The sequence below is a fragment of the Simochromis diagramma genome, unplaced genomic scaffold (assembly GCF_900408965.1).
Source record: "Simochromis diagramma unplaced genomic scaffold, fSimDia1.1 OVJJ01000781.1, whole genome shotgun sequence".
Classification (NCBI taxonomy): Eukaryota; Metazoa; Chordata; class Actinopteri; order Cichliformes; family Cichlidae; genus Simochromis; species Simochromis diagramma.
Window position 1 is genome coordinate 1765106 of NW_024386832.1, and position 17919 is coordinate 1783024.

Sequence of the window (17919 nt, forward strand, 5' to 3'; positions counted from 1 at the left end):
TGCAGCCAGATTTTCATGTATTTTCATGTTTTTTTCCTGTTAAAAATAACATGTCTGTGTCCTCTCTCCTGTTCCTTTCTGCGCTTCTCATTTCTCCTGTTTTGCTTTGGATTTTGTAAAACCATCGCCCTTTCCTCTCTTCCTCCCGTTGCTTTTGCCACCTTTCTTCAATTGTCTGCCGTATTCTACTGTAAACTGATAATCCATCACTGAGCCTTTTCCTTACTTTGATACTATCCCGCTGTGGTTGGCTGTGTTAGTAGATGCATCTATATAGATTTTGACATAACCGTAATACTGATCAATATATGCCTGCACTGTCTGTGAGTTTGGAATTAAACTTTTTGTCCAATAGTGTTGAATCTACTAAAGCATCAGGGGACAGTGGTGTAGCAGATTTACCACCACATATCCATGGCGGTATTATTTGGCTAATGCTGATCTTGTCCAGATTACATTCAGCCGCTTTCCGATTGACTGTCCACCCACTCTTCATTTCTCTTTTCTCTTTTTCCCAGCAGGGTTGGAAAATAGTTCTTGTTGGATGATCTTGACCATGTCTTTGTAGACTTGCACAGTAGTTCAGTGTTAGCTGCTCTCCTCTGATGTCTAGGGGCATTTCTCCCATTTCTACCTGTACTGCTGCTGTTGGGGTTGTTTTAAATGCACCTGTGCAGAGTCTTAGCACCTGATACTGGATACTATCGAACTTATGAAGACTTGCTCTGGCAGCAGAATTATATACAATACTGATCTAATTTACCCAATATATATGGCTTTGAAAGATTTCCTATCAGCTCCCCAGTCAATTCCCACTGAGCACCTCATTATATTTAACACTTTCTAGCTTTTGTCTATTATTTTTTAAATATGGACAGTCCATGTCACCCTTTCATCAAACACAACCCCAGAAACGTAAATTGTTTTACCCTTTCCAACTCTTGTTTATATCATTTGACCTTGATTTCATCCCCACTTCTAAAACATCATTTTAGTCTAATGAACTGAGAATTTAAACCTCGTAGCATAAATGTAAACATTTGTACGACCACTGTTCCACAGAAGTGGAACAGTGGTCGTACACCTTAATGTTATTCATCTTCCTACCACAAAAACACTTAATCCATTAGAACATTTGATCATTTATACCCTCCATCCATCTTCTTCCGCTTATCCGGGGCCAGGACACAGGAGCAGCAGCCTAATTAGAGAAGCCTAGACCTCCCTCTCCCCTGTGTCCGCCCCGGGGCCTCCTCCCTGGTAGGAGATGCCCAGAACATATCACCCAGGAGGCATCCTTGTCAGATGTCCAAACCTTCCTGTGGAGGAGCAGCGGCTCTACTCTGAACCCCTCCCGGATGGCCGGACTTCTCACCCTATTTTTAAGGGAGAGGCCATCCTTCAGAGGAAGCTCATTTGTATTCGCTTGTATCTGCGATCTCGTTCTTTTGGTCACTACCCACAGAACATGACTATAGGCGAGGGCAGGGACGTAGATCAATGGGTAAAGCTTTGCTTTTACACTCAGCTGATCCAAAACCCCATTTCTGCGTTCTATTCTCCGAGGACTCTATACTGAACTACTTGTTTCATAAATATAACACACCCTCCCCTGTACCCTCCCTTCTATCTGTCCACACACTCTCATACTCTTTATAAACTCTTTAATAACAAAATCCAAACTTGGTCGACGTCAGGCTTCCTGAATACAGATAATATCCAGTTTCTTTCTAAGATCCTTAATGAAACCTCTCCTGCCCATTCACTGTATAAAACTCAGACTGTCTTCTCTCCTGGTCCTCCTGACGTCTCATCTCCCCCCAGTCTCTTATGAACATGCTCCCAGGACATTAAAATAAATTAAATTAAAATTAAATTAATTAAATTAAAATTAAAATCCTTTATGCCAAAAACGTCTCTGCCCCTTTCACAATCATTTTAATCTTCTCTGTTTTGTGTTTTGCTTGGTCTGTATGGTTTATTGCACACACAATGAACAAAATCATCTTCTCCACTCTGATTGCTGGATGGGTTTCTTCAGTCTGTCGTTGGTCTGCTGTTGAAAATTGCTGAAACTGTCCCTTCCCTTCTTTTGCACTTTCCCCTTGCACACTGCAGCGACGTGCCCTCTGGCATTTATAAGACCTGAGAGGCAGAGGTATATGTGGCCTTACTGGAAAACTCATACATCCGATCTTAACTCTACCTGGAAGAACCAGTTCTTGGAATTCCAGCATTACAGACACATCAACTCTTTCCCGATTGACTGTTCTCGCCAGTCTTTTAATCCTGCTGACTTCACTGCAAGATATACTTCCTCTACTGGGATACCTGTGATTACTCCCACTTAAAACTCCCCCAATATTTTCCTCTCTCACACACTTTTGCAGGTACTTTCAGTATTTAACACTTTATTTGTCTGCTCTTCTGTTTTAACGGCTATCAACAGACTTCCATCTCTGAGTACTTTAGTGTTACATCTTCAAACTTCTTTTTCAGCTCTCTTGACTAAATTATCAGGCCTAATTGCACCCCTTCATCGTCAGTATTATTGTAAAGTCTTCTCTGATAATCATTTTTCATTACATTATCTGAACTATTCCCCTCTAAACTTCTTTTGCTGCTCTAAGTTCCTAACATACTTCTATCCTCTCTTCTTCTTCTTCTTCTTCTCCCCGATCCACTGTATAAATAAAATTGAATTGAACTGAATGCCAAACTTCAAAGTCTGTGATCCAAATCCATATTCCACAGCCAAAACCGAACAATCCACTCAAAAAGTCTCCCGATAATCCTCCTACCATGACACCAGCTGAAAGATACCATTAATTAGAAAGCAATCCTGCCACTTAGTGCAAATCAATATCATTCGGTCCCAACTGATGCCCTATAAAAAGCTTTCCCTGAGGAACTGAAGCTGTTATAGCTGCAAAGGGTGGGCTGATATATTAAACCCTATGTGTTAAGAATGTGATGTCACTTAGGTTCATATGGATGAGAAAGCAGATGAGAAAGTACTTTTGGCAGTATAGTGTATCGCTATATAAAAGTAAAAACATGAATTCATTATCCTTTATAGATGTGAGCTTGTTGTTTCAAGTTCCCGTTCACAGAAAAAGAAAATCAGACCCAGAAATTGTTGTTATCCAACCTTGAGGCTTCTCAGCTGAGGAAACAACAGGAAACAAACTGAAACAAACTCCATTCCAAATGGCACACCAGACCTTTTAGACTTTGGATAGATGGAAAAGAAATTAAACGGTAATATGGCCTCTATACTTTTCAACTTTTTATTGCATTGTCATTAAGTCAAGTCTAAGTTTAAATACTGAGTTTGAAAAAACAAACAAACAAACAACCATGCATATTGCACGCATATGATTAGACAGTGCTAAAGGAATTGTTGCATTGCATTAGGTAAATGTTTTCCACAGAGAACTCAGCAGTTTCAACCAGAAATGCAGGAGTAGTACCATGGATCACAGAGAAGTATATGTGTGTGCACTATTCCTCAGGTCAACAGTAAAGCTGACCTGAACATTTGAACAAGTCAAGTGGCTTTTACTGTTATTTCAACCATGTACAGTGCAGAGTGAAACGAGACCCTGGTGCTACATATGGCCCCTGCGTGCTGCTCCGTGAATTACTAAGAGGCTTTAACTCTTCAAAGGTTACACCCACAATAAAAATAAATCATGGCTTAATTTTGAGCAGTATGTTACGAAAAACATAACAAAATAGACACAAACAACAAAAAAACTTCACTATTACAATTTGGCAAACATTCTTCACATTGCTCCTCTGACTCCCATTGGTTACAAACATTTGCATCATCCCATAAACTATAGCAGTTTTTTTTTATTACGATTATTTATAATGGCATTTAAAATAATGGACAGATACTAAAACAACTTAAAGAAGCAACTCATTGCTTGTCTCTATCTGAAAGTGTTGAGGCTGATGGATTTGAATAGTGAGTGTTCACTGCCCTCTAGTGGATACAATGAGAAAGTGTGTAACCCCACCAAAACAACTTGGACAGAGTTTTGGGAGTTTGGGAGTTTGGGACTGTCACCAGGGCGGTCTAACCTGTTCAGTGCTGGTATCACAGCACAGGGATGGTGTATGTCTGAAAGCAGCTTTAGATTAAATGTAATAATCTAAATTCAGAAAAGCAAAAAAGGAACCAGCTGGTATCATTATCAGTGACTACACTTAACCATCTGTGAAACTGGTTCAGTGTAGCATATTAAATATGTATTATATTGGCATATTATCCTAAAAAACAACCAAACAAAGCTTTAAATGTAAATCTGAAAAATAAACTGATTCCATTATTTCTCTAAGCTCACCTCCAAGTTCAGAACATTATAGGACACGATCCTCTACTGGAACTCAGCTGGAAGTACACTCATGAATGAAAATCTCTGACCTACTGAGACTGCTCTGCTGAAGTGCTGCTGATCACCGACAAATAAAACAGGGTGGGTAGCGTGTACTAATTATCTACCATACACTTCCTTCCATCACTGTATGCAAGTATGCTTAACTGGCTCACTTTAACTATTGAACCATGCCATACCATGTTCCAAAAGTAAACAAACAACAGGATGAGAGAGATTTTGGTCCTTAGTGACATGATATCATCATGCAGTTGCTGTCTGACAGGCAGCGTTATCTTGCTGGAAGCAGCCATAGGATGGCACACTGTGGTCATAAAGGATTGGATATGCTCAGCAACAATATTCAGGTTCGGCTGTGGCATTTAAACCATGCACAGGTTGTACTAAGGTGCCCAGAGTGTGCCATGTGTCTGGCCATTCTCCTGCGACCTCTAGCATGAACAAGGTATTTTCACCGAGGGAGCTGCCACACACTTGGCTTTGCAGGGGAATCTCAGTAGACGAGCATTTTCTGAAACATTCAACCAAACCTGTCTGGCACCCACAGCCATGCCATCTAAATAAGTTCTTTCTATTCTTGGTTTAGGGTCAAACTTCAGCAGATAGTCTAATTCCTAAATGCACTGAGTAGTTAACATGTGATTGATCAGATATTTGTATTAACAAGCCTTTGAACTGGTGAACCCAATAAACTGACACATAATAAAGTCTGGCTTGTAAAATATAGTCAATCAAATACTTCAGTGTATTATTACTTAAGTAGTATGGTACTCTTAAATCATAACAATACACAGTATATAGATAATTATATAGATATGGATTCAGAGTTGCAAACGCATTTACACGATCGTCTAGATATGAAGTTTTAACTAACTTTTCATAATTTCTTGTGTAGAATCTGCAGTTTAAACGACAGTTTTCTGTGACGTAGGAGATATATATCTAAACTCAGCTATTCACTGCCTTTAAAGAAATGCCCACACAATGATATTGAATATTCCAAAGCACTGTAAAATATCCTTCCATAATTATAGAGTTTACACTCTCAGTGAAGCTCTGTAAGGAGCTCAAGGAATGAAAATATGCATATTAATAAGGCCCCATAAACTCATAAATCATTTTGACTGTGGACACGCCTCCTGCTCTTCTACTGGCTGCTACGTGCCTCTCGTCGGCTGCGTCCCCTCTTGGTAATTTAAATAGCCCCCTTACGGAATTTGATGAATAGGGTCGCTGTCAAAAGCGTCAGACGGAGGGGAGAGCTGACAGACAGACAGCTGTGACAGAGCGGAGGAGCACGAGCTGCGTCATGTGTCGTCCTCACGCGTACGTCTAGTTATTTATCCGCGGAGTTGGACGTCGGGGAGAGTTTGCTCAACTATTACCGTCCCGGGCTTAATGTTCCGTGGCTAATCCTGTTTTGTTCTTTTCTGGAGCGATATGGATCCTGGAGCATGTCGAGCTTAAGTGTGGGGCCACAGCTTTGAGCGTGCGCAGGCTGAATATTTGCCCAGGTTCAAAAAGTTCTCTCGTCGGGAGGAAAAGCTTCGTCTCCGCAAGGTAACGCGTCTTTTTCTCCTGTTGTTTTACGTCCGCGCGCGCATTTCTGAGCACAGCTCCGCTTTCAAAGCTAGCAGCTCGTGTCATTAAGTAGCATCTAGGCTACGATATAATAATATATACCTAAAGGACGCGAACAGAAATAGTTTTTGATGTTTCCAGTTACCGGAACTCTACCAAAAGTAACATTTGGTGACTTTCCCCACCCCTCCAGCGCGCGCGCACACACACACCTTTGATCTTAACGCGAGTAAATCCTTTCCCGGTATTTTTGTCATAAAAAGCTTTCTTTTGAAACTACACAGCTCTCGAATGCAAATCTACACTGTATATTTGACCTTTTCTGCTTTACTCGCTGTGCACAAAGAATTCTGGGTAAAAAACATCACAGTAATTCTCTCATGTTGCGTATGTTCTGTTGAGGTCAGCCTGTTACAGCATGTTGCAGTCATGCTGAAGCCTTGTAAACGTTTAGCATGTGTAACCATAAATGTGAAAAAGTGCTTCAGATTGGAACCAACTCCGTTCTCTTAAGTCTATTCCAGATATTTAATAGCATTAATGTTGTTTTTGAAATCTTTAAAGGGTGAGTGAACCTTGATTGGTTACACCCGTCTCACCCATCCTGTGTATTCAGGAGCCTCAGAGGGCCACAGCATCATGGTGAACAGCCAAGTGCCAGGTGTACCGTCAGACCCCAGGTCTTGTGCAGGATGTGGGGGGAAGATTGCCGACCGCTTTCTGCTCTTCTCCATGGAGCGCTACTGGCATACGCGCTGCCTCAAGTGCTCTTGTTGCCAAGCCCAGCTGGGGGACATCGGTACCACCTGCTACAGCAAAGGGGGCATGATTCTTTGTCGGAGCGACTACATCAGGTGAGAGCCAGAGGAAGGAGGGAAAGGAAGCTGCTGATTTCTAGATTTCCGAGGCCGTGCAGATCTTACAAAAACCAAAACCAAATCTTTGTTTTTGTGTTTGCAGACTGTTTGGGCACAGCGGGGCGTGCAGTGCCTGCAGCCAGTCAATTCCAGCCAACGAAATGGTGATGAGGGCACAGGGAAATGTTTACCACCTCAAGGTAAATCCCCAGCTCTCACGTTACTGTGCTTCATCTCCCGCAGCTTGTTCGACAGAAGCATCTATGATTTGAAGTGGAGATGTGTCAGGAGAAAGGGAATTATACCCACATATAATCACGCTTTGAGACTTCTTTTAAGATGTTTTAGGTGCTTTTACAACAGAATTTCAGCATTGTAGTGTTTTATTTTTAATATCTTCCATCCAGCATCAACTGAAAATCGTTCAATTTTGACATGAGATTTTTTTTCTTCCCCGATCCTCTGCAGTGTTTCAGCTGTGCCACTTGCAGGAACAGACTAATGCCTGGCGATCGCTTCCATTACATCAACGGTACAATTTTCTGTGAGCACGACAGACCGGGCGCTGCCTTGCTCAACAGCCACCTGCCAGCACTCCAGAGCAGCTCTGTGCTGACAAACCAGAAGGTGAATAAGACGGAGTGTAAATTCACTGTCAGCTAACGTCACTGTGCTGGAATGAAACTTCTGTTAACGCCCTCTTTGACAGGATAATTGCAGGCCGATGGTATTATTAAAGTGAAGAAAAATGTGTGGTAACCTGACTACAACGTAAATGCAGAAAGTCTTACATTCATACAGTACAGCCAATAAAGTTAATAGCTGTAATGCAGTCAGATCGAACCACCAACCTTCCGATTGGTAGATGAACTGCTCCTGAACTACAGCCACTGTGTTATGAAGAAAAACTTTAATTTTTCAAATAACTGAACAAAAATGTTTCAAAAGTCAGAAATCACATATTTGATATGTATTATTTGGGTTATTTGGACATCGTCACTAGTCTGCAAAGAACATTAGAAACCCTTGTTCAGTCAAATATGACTCAATTGTTACTTGTAAATGACATTTTTCCTTAATGCGGTATCGCTACATTGAATTAAAAATGTGCGCTGATTTTTGTAAAGAACTGAAATGCAACATGTAAACAGTCCTATAAACTCCTTGCTTTTCTAAGTTGCTGCTGTCACACTGCTGTTTAGAACTGTAATAATAGCAGGTATTGTGCATTGTTATGCATTAATTTGAAGATGAAGAGAGCACTTGATAAGTGATGCAGGACTCTGTGGTCACTGCTTTTGTTTGTTCATTTGCAGGTATGCTGAGTGGCAAACGTGCCAGGCGCTGCCCTTGCCTTCCTCTCCAAAGCTTCACTCCTTTCTTCTCTTGTGCTACTGTTGCCGTTGTTGTGGATTCCCATCACCACCCACCTGCTTCTCATCCCCTCCCAGAGTGGACACAGTTTCTCAGTTTCTCACTCAAGATATCCCACAACTCGTCATATCAGAGAGACCCTCTGTACTACATGCAAAGTCCCGTCTATGTTGTGGTCAATGTTAAAGTGGTCTGTGCATCATGCAAAGACTCAGGAGTTGCACTAGCAAAAGGCTCTTAGAGGACAAAAGGCTGGATGCCAAGTGGAGGAGAGCAAAAGCTGCTTGAGTGAACATTTGATGGACTGCTGTAAAATGACTGAACTTTTGCTTGATGCCTTGTGGCATTTTTTTCCCCCTGAGCATCACTGTTTTTATTTTTTAATTGTATTTTTTTTTTTATTACTAAACTCCTGATCTCGCTCTTACGTACATGTTCACCTGGAGATCTGACACTGAGGAGATAAAATTGATGGATGACAAAAATGTGAAAATATTCAGTCATTGGAAATCCTTTAACCCTGCAGCAGAAAGCTTTTAAAGCCTGTCGCTGCTTTGTCACGTATCGACTTCTCTTGTGCCCTGCACATCGACAAAGTAAAACAATCCCGTGCAACTTTATTTTTCTGCTGTATAGTTTTGTTTCTTTACCAGATGCGTGTTTGGTGTTTGTGTTGGGATGGTGGTGGTATGTGGCATTGAAAGAAAAATTCTATTAAAACGATTCTTGTAACATGTCACAAAGTGATCTGAGGTTAAGCCCGTTAGTGGCATTAGAGTGGCAACATGTGGCATGGTACCTAGCGTGGTGGATGTTACTGGCTCTCTCACTCTCTTTCGCCCTGTATGGTGAAAACATGCCTGATTACCCTGAGGAATGGAATTGGGGGGCTTGAGCTCTGACCATTTACAGAAGCAATTAAACATGATCCCTGTATCTGTGCTGCTGGAGCTCCTGGGAGGCTGAACTCGGGGCATATCCCAAGGTTGACTGACTCTGTGGCTGCTTGCTTCTTATAAAGCTTAATCTGAAAGCAGGCTAATTAAAGGGGCTGTAGCTCCCTCTACATCCAGGGTGTTTGAAAAAATCTTATGTATTTACTGTTTACCATGTTCCAATTAAAGCTCCCACACAGCCTGGTTTGTTTCCTGTCGCTGTTCTTTGTTCTCTGCCACTTTGCAATGCTTCTGAAATGCATTTCCTTGAGCTGCATCTAACTCGCTATGCCTTTTTAATGCTATATAAAAAGTTTAAAGTCTTAGCGCGTTGTCGGTAGTTTGGAGCTAATCTTGGTGTGATAGTGGCAACAGAGTGCGCCGTGTGCAGGAAGCACAAGATAGCATCTGCTCTACTTTCACACCTTGCCTGGGAGCATGGCAGCCATCAAACTCGCACCTTAATGCGCTTAGTTATTTCAAAGCGTCCCACTTGTCATGCTAGGTGCTGATACCGCATCAATTATTTATTCCACGTCTGATCAAGAAGCGTCACGCAAATTCATTAACGTATGCAAATGATCACAATTACAATTATCTTTGTATCGTGATGGTGAAGAAATAAAACCTTGGCACATTCCCGAGTCCCACCACACCACAAGTTACACTTTGCATTCAAACTAATCAAGCCTCATCTGCCTTTTCCTAATTAGCCGGAACGTTTTCAGATGCCAATTAGCGGGTCTCATGAAAAGGCACTTTGCCATGAGGCGTTGTCTTTTATCAGAGCTTCTGCAGGTGTGTGGCTCACCGTGTAGCTTGTGTCATAGGAAAGTGTTTATTCCTGCTAATTAATCATATTAACACATGCAGATGAGTGTAATTGCCTGAGCTCCTCCACCTCACACTGTGTGAAGACACAAGAAGATGCCAAGATATTTTTACATGCTTATGATGAGAAGGACAGGAGATGCCTCCTCCTTGCCCAGATACTCCTGTGACAAATCAAAAATGGCCACCCCCCTTGATGCTGATTTGTCAGTCTGTCAGCCAGAAGCACTTTCTCACGAGTGTGCCTGTGTATGTGGAGTATTTGGAACCAGACAATATGCTGGAGTTGTTTTTCAACTCTGTAATGTGTCACCAGATGTGACCTAGAGAGTGAGCACCAGAGCCAACCCCCAAACAAGCAACCAAAAAAAGCTTTGAGTATACGTTTCAATAATAAATCTAAGTGCTCGTTACTTTTGTGCTTTTAAGTTGAGTATCCCCGGTTACATTTGCAGTGTCAACTAACACCCCAAACTACAGAACTGGCAGCAATGCATTCCTGCAAGTGTCAACGCTGCTAATTCTTTTCCAGAGTCTATCATGTACAGGTGATGCATTATAAACTGGAATCTGTGACATTTCTCATGAGATTTAGTAAGTTTAAAGACAAATAAATGCTTTGGTAACATGACACAATTTCATTATTCTCCAGCCACCCCTAGCAACATTGCTTCGAACCTGCAGTATCCCTTAACCTAAGACTAAAACTAAGAACACCAACTGCATCTTCCTTGTTAGATTTTACTCGAGTAGGTAAGAAAATATTTTCAGCCTGGTTCTAATCGAGATTTCTTCCTGTTAAAAGGGAGTTTGTCTTCCCACTGTTGCCAAGTACTTGCTCATTCAGGCGACTGTTGTTGTGAATTGATGTATGAAAAATAAAAAACTGATTTAAATCAAATTAAAGTGAAATTTTTACATTTTAAACTGGTACTTTAAGTGACAGTGCTGCTTTTCTTATCACAGTGCAGTATGAGCAGTTTGTGCCATTTTGTGACTAATGTGTACATTTTTATACTAAATCATTTTTTTCATATTTTACTTGTATGAAAATGTGATTTTTCTGTGTATTAAGTGGTATTATACCGCTCTAACATAAGATTATAGATGCACAGCGAATGCCTCTGCATTACCGTAAAAATATGAGAGGCTACAGCAGCACCCCGTAAGGTTAACAGTTATCACAAGGTGCTTCATAGTGAAAGGTAAATCCTTAGAAATATTAGCAAGACAACTCTCCAGCAATCACCTATGAACAAACACTAGAAAAAAAGCCTGGTTCACTTCCTGTTAACAGGAAATATTTCATTTGTTCTGAAATATTTACTATTTATTTTGATTAAATTTTATTTATATTGTAAAAACAAGTGAAGAAGCGCTCAGTGCATCATGGGAAATTCCCCAGCAAGCCCCCGTCTACAGCAGCATAACTAAGGAATAGTTCAAGGTTAGCCCATCCCAAAGGAACATTTTAATGTTTATCTGAAAAGCAAGTGTCTGTCACACCTTAAAGGCCGGTCCGTGAAAATGCAAACTGTGAGCTGGTCGTGCAGAACAGGAGCCTGATAGGTTAACAAACAGCAACGCAGTTCCTTCAGTTCCTTTACACGTGATTATTACTTGCTAACAGAAATCTCGGGTTTACTTTTCTGCTGAGTAGTTTACTTATTCTGGTTTAATAAGATTGTCATTTTTGTTTTCAGATGTCCTTTAGTACAATATTTGTTCCGACAATATTTTCACGGACCGGCCTTTAAGGTCAACAAAATAAAACCAGTACTGGTACCAAAAAAAGAAGATTTATTCATAACACACGGAAAAGACCCAGGGAAACCGAGTGAACGATTAAAACAATTTAAAAAATAACGATAAAAACCTTGAAAAACGTAAATTCACACCTGAGCCTCAACTCTCGCGGCCTGGTACCAAACGACTCGGGACCGGGATGGGTCCGTGGCATGGGGGTTGGGGACGGCTAGTGTTAAGCTACTTGATTACACTTCGTTTGGATAAAAAATAAACCCTTTCACAACATTAACCACTTATTAAAGGGTGGATTTAATACATTTGCAATAAAACTGACCTCCACTGTCATGATTAACAGCCTATTTCAGAATATAAATTCCATCAGCCTCCTATGCTTGTTAAAAATGATGGCAACAGGGAGCCTAGTATTTTAAAATACAGCAAGGGATTCAGACCAAGTACATGACGAGCTGGAAATCAGATCCTCAATATGAATGATTCAAGTGAGCTTCAGTGTGTGCGGAGTGTGCGTGGTGAATGCTGATAGACAGGTCTTGTCCACCCTGAGGCACTGAGCTCAACACAGGTATGTTTGCTGTAAAAACGCCATCTGGTTTCACTGTTGTCAGAACCCAAGCATGTAAAACGTTGAATGTTGGTGTGCCTAAAGATCTCTACGGCATTTAGCTTTGCTCGCAATCCTACTGAAAGCTCGCCGGCCTGCCAAAGCTATTTATGGTAGCTTCCAAATCCCGAAGAGCTACACGACTGTTTAGAGCCAGCTACAACAATTTCCAACACACACCTAATTTATCATAACCATAGTGTGCTGAATGTGATTTCTGAATCCTTTATGAACTCACTAAGGGCTCCAGTGCTGCAAACCTTGCCATTGTACTAGAGCAAAACACGAGACAGAGCTGAAACATGTAGGAAGCGAGGCATGTTCCAGTCATAACTCACTGCCTACAGCAGGGGAGTAGAGGGGCGTAATGACAGAGAGGGACTTTACAACTCCGAGCCTCATTCAGGAATGTCAGGAAGGGGAGAGGGAGAAAAGTTCTCCTGGCCAATCGGAACGCTTTGAATAATTAAAGTGATTGGCTTAATTAGCTCAATTACCTTAATTTGACCACGGAACACGGCCATATGGTGAAAGGAAACAAAAGAGGGGGGAACTAATTAAAAGTAAAATAATGAGGATTTTAATTAACTGGCTCCCTAGACAGCAGAGCGCAGGGATCAGGAGCCTGCTACCATAATTAAAGTGCTGTAACGCTGGCAACATCTCTCCTCTCTTTCTTATATCTGTGAGGGCTCTATCCATCTAATTAAATCTGTAAATAAATTAGCAACATTGAGGGTTCCTGCTTGACTTAACACCGCCTGTAATCCACCCCCACCACCTTCCCAATAACACGCTCACCTCAATTTCAGCACACTGCACCAACCATATGTAGGCAAAGGTTAAGCTAAGTTCTGTCCTAAACAGACAGATGTGTTTAGAGGGTGGCATGCATTTCATCGTGATTGTGCCGATGCTGCTTGATGAAGAGTTTGCACCTTTCAAAACCCGGGATTCTGTTTTGAAGCTCTGGATAACACAGATCGCAGAGGTCCAGTGCCGAGGTGACGTCTGCATCGTCTGCAAGTGTTGCAGCCAGCCGTCAGTGCATGTCAAGTGACATGTGGCCATCAATGTGTCGTCTGGGCTCTGCCCCTAAAACACCAGCTAGCTCGGTGTCTTTCTACTATCCTTCAGTTATACCTCCCCTGTACTCTCTGCTCAACCTGCCCCTGGCCATTTTACGTCCTCCACTGCAACCAGTAGCAGCCGCCGCCCATGGAAGCAGAAGCCGTTTCATTAAAATGCATTCAGATTGACAAGAGCCTTATTTGCATATTAAATTAACAAGCACTTAAGAGTTCTGAGCGAACTGTTACACTACCAGCTCGGAGTAAATGAAGAGCAAGCAAGCGTTTGACTGTCATTACCCATAGCTGTCACCGTTGGACACGGTTGAGGAATGGTGTTTTCAGAGCTAGACTCACAAAGACAGATAAATGCGATGGAGTCAACAAATGTAACCCGCCTTTCAACCTCTGGTGTCCCAGCTACATTGTTCTACAAAGACACTGAAAGTGGAAAAAAGCATTAAATGCCTGCAACAGGGAGAAGCTGCAGATACTTCAATCTGCCTGTAAGCTTGTACCTGTGCTTTCTCAGTTCTCTCCTCCTTATTTTTCTACTTCATTTTCCAGCCCTAAAGAATGCTTCTGGGCAACCTTCACCTGTGTTAGTCCAAGTGACTGGACTGGTGTTTCTGCCTTTTTGGAGGATTTTTAATAAACAAATAATATCGGCTTTCTAGAAATTTGTGTTCAAATTTTAGTGAGTGAAAATGTAGCATTTTATTTGTCTGTTACTTAGCACTAACTAACAGTGTGTCATACAGCATATCAATGCAGCTAACTAACCAAGCAGACATTAAAGAAGTCTGGCTTAGAGTAATTTAAAGTGCGCTGGTGTCCCTGAGTGGCAGTGTGGTGATTCAGAGTGGGGCCTCTTTTAAAGCCAACAGAGAGACAAACTGAGTGAGAAAAAACTCAAAGTATGTCAAACATCTGAGCTGACGCTAATGTCAGGGCAGCACACTGATCAGTGCATTTATGCTGGATAGCCATCGCTCACTATGATGGTCAGCCACTGTTTTTTGCTGCTCCTCCTAATGACGAATGAATTTCTGTGTCTGCGTTAAGTACTGAAGTACTAATCAAAGCCTTGAAAGAACCGAAGGAACTGTGGCTCTCTGTGGTTGTGAATCCAGAACAATGACTGTAGAAAACTCTGATCATGATGATTAAGAGGTTTAGCTTACCAGACTAGTTTGACAGGATTAGCTCAACACCAACATATTAAAAAGATGCCAACTTCACTGAGTGATTATGATGTGAATTTTCCCAGCAGTGCCTGTGCTAGGGGAGCTCACAGGGGTGTTGTATCAATACCCACCTTAGCAGGCTGTGGGAGAAACCTGAGGGAGGCCTTCTCACCGCAGAGACTCACAGACAGCTGCAGGGCAGGAGGAGAAGGGTGTTTGCAAAGTGGTTGAAGCACCAGCTTACTTACTTACTTCACCTCTCCCCCAGTGTTCTGCTGATAGATAAAAACACAACATCAGTACACAGGCTGCACATATAATAATGGTAAATTTACTTTATCTGCTGTTTGACTTTACAGCAATAATACTGAGCAGTTTTCCTGATATTCTAAGGATTGCTGTAAAGTTAACAAATAAATAACGAACTGAAGCAGACTGAACTCACTTAAACAGACAAGCGGCCTCCAAGAAGTTGCCAAAACATCTTAGTGCAAAATCAGGTTTAAACGTGCCTCTGCTTTGTTTTTGTGCTTGATTGATTGCTATAATCGCTCAGAGTATCACTTTATAATGTGTTCGTTTTATTACTGTTCTCTGTGATTTATAACCTGTTCATTACAGTTTTATCACTTTTTCATTTTGGTTTATTGCTCCTACTTGTGTGACACATTGTAACATTTCTCTAAAAGTGCTTAATAAACAAAGTCATTTCTTCACTGTGTGATATGACGCAGAACCATTAGACTTTTCTGGTCTGCAGAGCACATGTACAGTGTTATATATCACTGTTTGAATGTCTGTTCTTATTCTGTATAATGAATTTTAAGGCACCCTCACTCATATGTAAGACCACAGAAATAAATGCAGTCTATTTCCCATCATACAGTATTTGGTTCCAGTGGAACGAACCACCATTATTATCTGTGAACAATTGAAATATAAAAAAAGAAGAAAATATTTTAACTCCCCATTACTCTTCAGGAGAAATAAAAAGCAAATTCTCTGCATATAAAATGAGTTTTTAAATGCTTTCATCTTTCTTTCATTGTTATCTTTAAAGGAAAATCTCACTCCAGTACAGATACAACCATTGGTGTTACCTAGAGTGATGTAGAAGCTGAGTGCATGACACCGTGAGGAGAGAAGCCAGAGCCTGATCTTCAGCAGAACAAGTGATTAGCAGTCTGGACCGCAGACTCTAACCTTCATATCTTCTTTAACTTTGCTGTCTTGTGTTTATATTTAAACAGACATTAGTGGCGGGCTTTAGCTCAGGAGGTAGAGCTGCCCATCTCAACCAGAAGGTTGGTGGTTTGATCCTTGGCTGCACCCGTCTCAAGATTCTGAACCCCAAGTTGTATCTCAATCATTGGAGATGTGAAATAAAAAGCACCTAGTAGTAGAAAAATGCTTGTATGAATTTGGGAATGAGGCCCTTTGAGTGCTCAGAGAGAGAAGAAAAACACGATATAAGGAGCTGTAAATTTACCATGCATTTAAAAGAAAGCTCCTGTGTGTCTTCTCAAAGGGATGTGTTTGGCACCGGGGCCTGAGCCAAATGTTAAACAGCATCTCAGTCCAAGTCATAGAGTAACACATAAATAATGCCTTGAGTAATCTAATAAACTACTTATCCCAGAAGTATTAAGTAACACAAAGCATTCTTTTTAAAGTAGCAAGTAATGTATGCATTAATGCTGGCACAAGTAAATCAGACATATCAAGACCAGCGGCTTCACAGGAAGGTAAGTAAAGAGAAAAAGAAATCCTCCACTATTCAACAAGACAAACTGGATTAAAACACAACATTTTGGGCTGCCTGTCTTTTATTCTTGGGGATAAATAAAGTCTTTCTGATTCTGATATAAGCCGACGCCCTCCTGTAGCCTTCTGGACATCTTTCTGCAATTTTGGACCAATTGGCTGAAGAATTGTAAAATATTGTGACTTGTCTAGTTATCATCAAAATATTTACTGTTAGTTGATAATGAAGAGTTGTGGAGAAGGAAAAATCCGAGAAGCTACTTGTTAAAGTCAGATGTGATTGCATGCAAAGCAGAGCTTGTATCTGATCTCAGAGCAGTGAAATCAGAGCCAGCAGCAGATTGTCTTTCACGCTAGTCTCACATCAAGTTCACGTCAATGCGTCTGTGAAAACACGCAGAAAAAGCTGGTGGGCTGAACGTGAAAAGCTCGAGCCATTGTTAATGAGACACACAGTGAAGCCAAGTTAATCCTGCTTCCACTGATAACTGCCAATTGCTGCTACAAGATGTCGGCAATTTTAAAGGCTAGATTCAGACAGACATGAAACTTTATGAGAGAACAAAGATGAAAGAAGAAGGATTGTGCTCACTTTGATACAATTTAATTGATTTTGATTGGCCAGTTTTCATATTTCACTAGACAAGTACTGCTTACCTCACCCGTTCAATAAGTAACAAAAGCGGTGATGAGAAGTCAGGCTGGTAGCCCCTTAGCCTCCATGTCTACCTATACCTGTGTTAGAGTAGAGTCAAGAGAGCCACCACATTATCTGTGAAGTGCTGTTTGGACTGGTGTGTTAATGCTCAAAAAAATGAAAGGAACACACTCGACAAACCCATCAGATCTCAGTGGGAGATAAATCATGTTGGATACGAACTGTGTAATGTGTTAGGAATGAAAGGATACTGCAGTGTTTAATGGAAATGAAAATGATCAACCTACAGAGAGCTGAATTCAAAGACAGCCCAAAAACAAAGTGAAGAAATGATACAGCAGGCTCCTCATGTGGGATGGGAACTGATAAGAATTTAGCAATTATCAATATCGCTGTTCGACTCTCTTATCGATTGTCATTGGGTTCTCTTTTGCACCGTTTTGAGAATAACCGCCTTTGCTAAGCAGCAATAAAGAAATTGCATTCATGCAAATTAATTAAAGGAAAAAGTAATTTGCTATACTACTTGTTACATTCCTTTCATGTTACTCTGTAAAATAGCTAAAATACATGGTCTCATAATCACCATCTAACAATATAAATCTGAGGCTACAGCCCCACACACCAACACAAATCCCTAACGAGGACACTCATCTCTAAGATCTTTCTCTTAGTAGCTGACGGTCCAAAGCAAAGATGATGCTGAGCCTGGTTCTGCTGGAGGTTTCTTCCTGTTAAAAGGGAGTTTTTCCTTCCTACTGTCGCCAAAGTGCTTCCTCTTAGGGGGTCATATGATTGAGTTTCTCTGTAAGGTCTTTGGAAGGACTACCTGTGCAACCTCTGTAGGGTCCAGGTATCATCACTGACCCTATCCAAATGCAACACTAG

At 41.2% G+C, this 17919-nt stretch overlaps 1 protein-coding gene across 2 annotated transcripts; it reads left to right on the forward strand.

Moving 5' to 3' along the window:
• Positions 1 to 5560: 5560 nt before the first annotated feature.
• Positions 5561 to 9805, forward strand: LOC120731480 (LIM domain transcription factor LMO4-B-like). Of its 2 annotated transcripts, none has more exons than XM_040028495.1 (5): positions 5561 to 5963; positions 6549 to 6838; positions 6945 to 7041; positions 7310 to 7468; positions 8158 to 9805. In XM_040028495.1, the coding sequence occupies exons 2-5, from the start codon at positions 6624 to 6626 to the stop codon at positions 8164 to 8166; spliced, it is 480 nt and encodes a 159-aa protein (XP_039884429.1). In that variant the 5' UTR covers positions 5561 to 5963; positions 6549 to 6623; the 3' UTR covers positions 8167 to 9805. The 2 variants fall into 2 exon arrangements, with proteins under 2 accessions (XP_039884429.1, XP_039884428.1); XM_040028494.1 differs by having other exon boundaries at positions 5562 to 5963; positions 6601 to 6838.
• The last annotated feature ends 8114 nt before the right edge of the window (positions 9806 to 17919 follow it).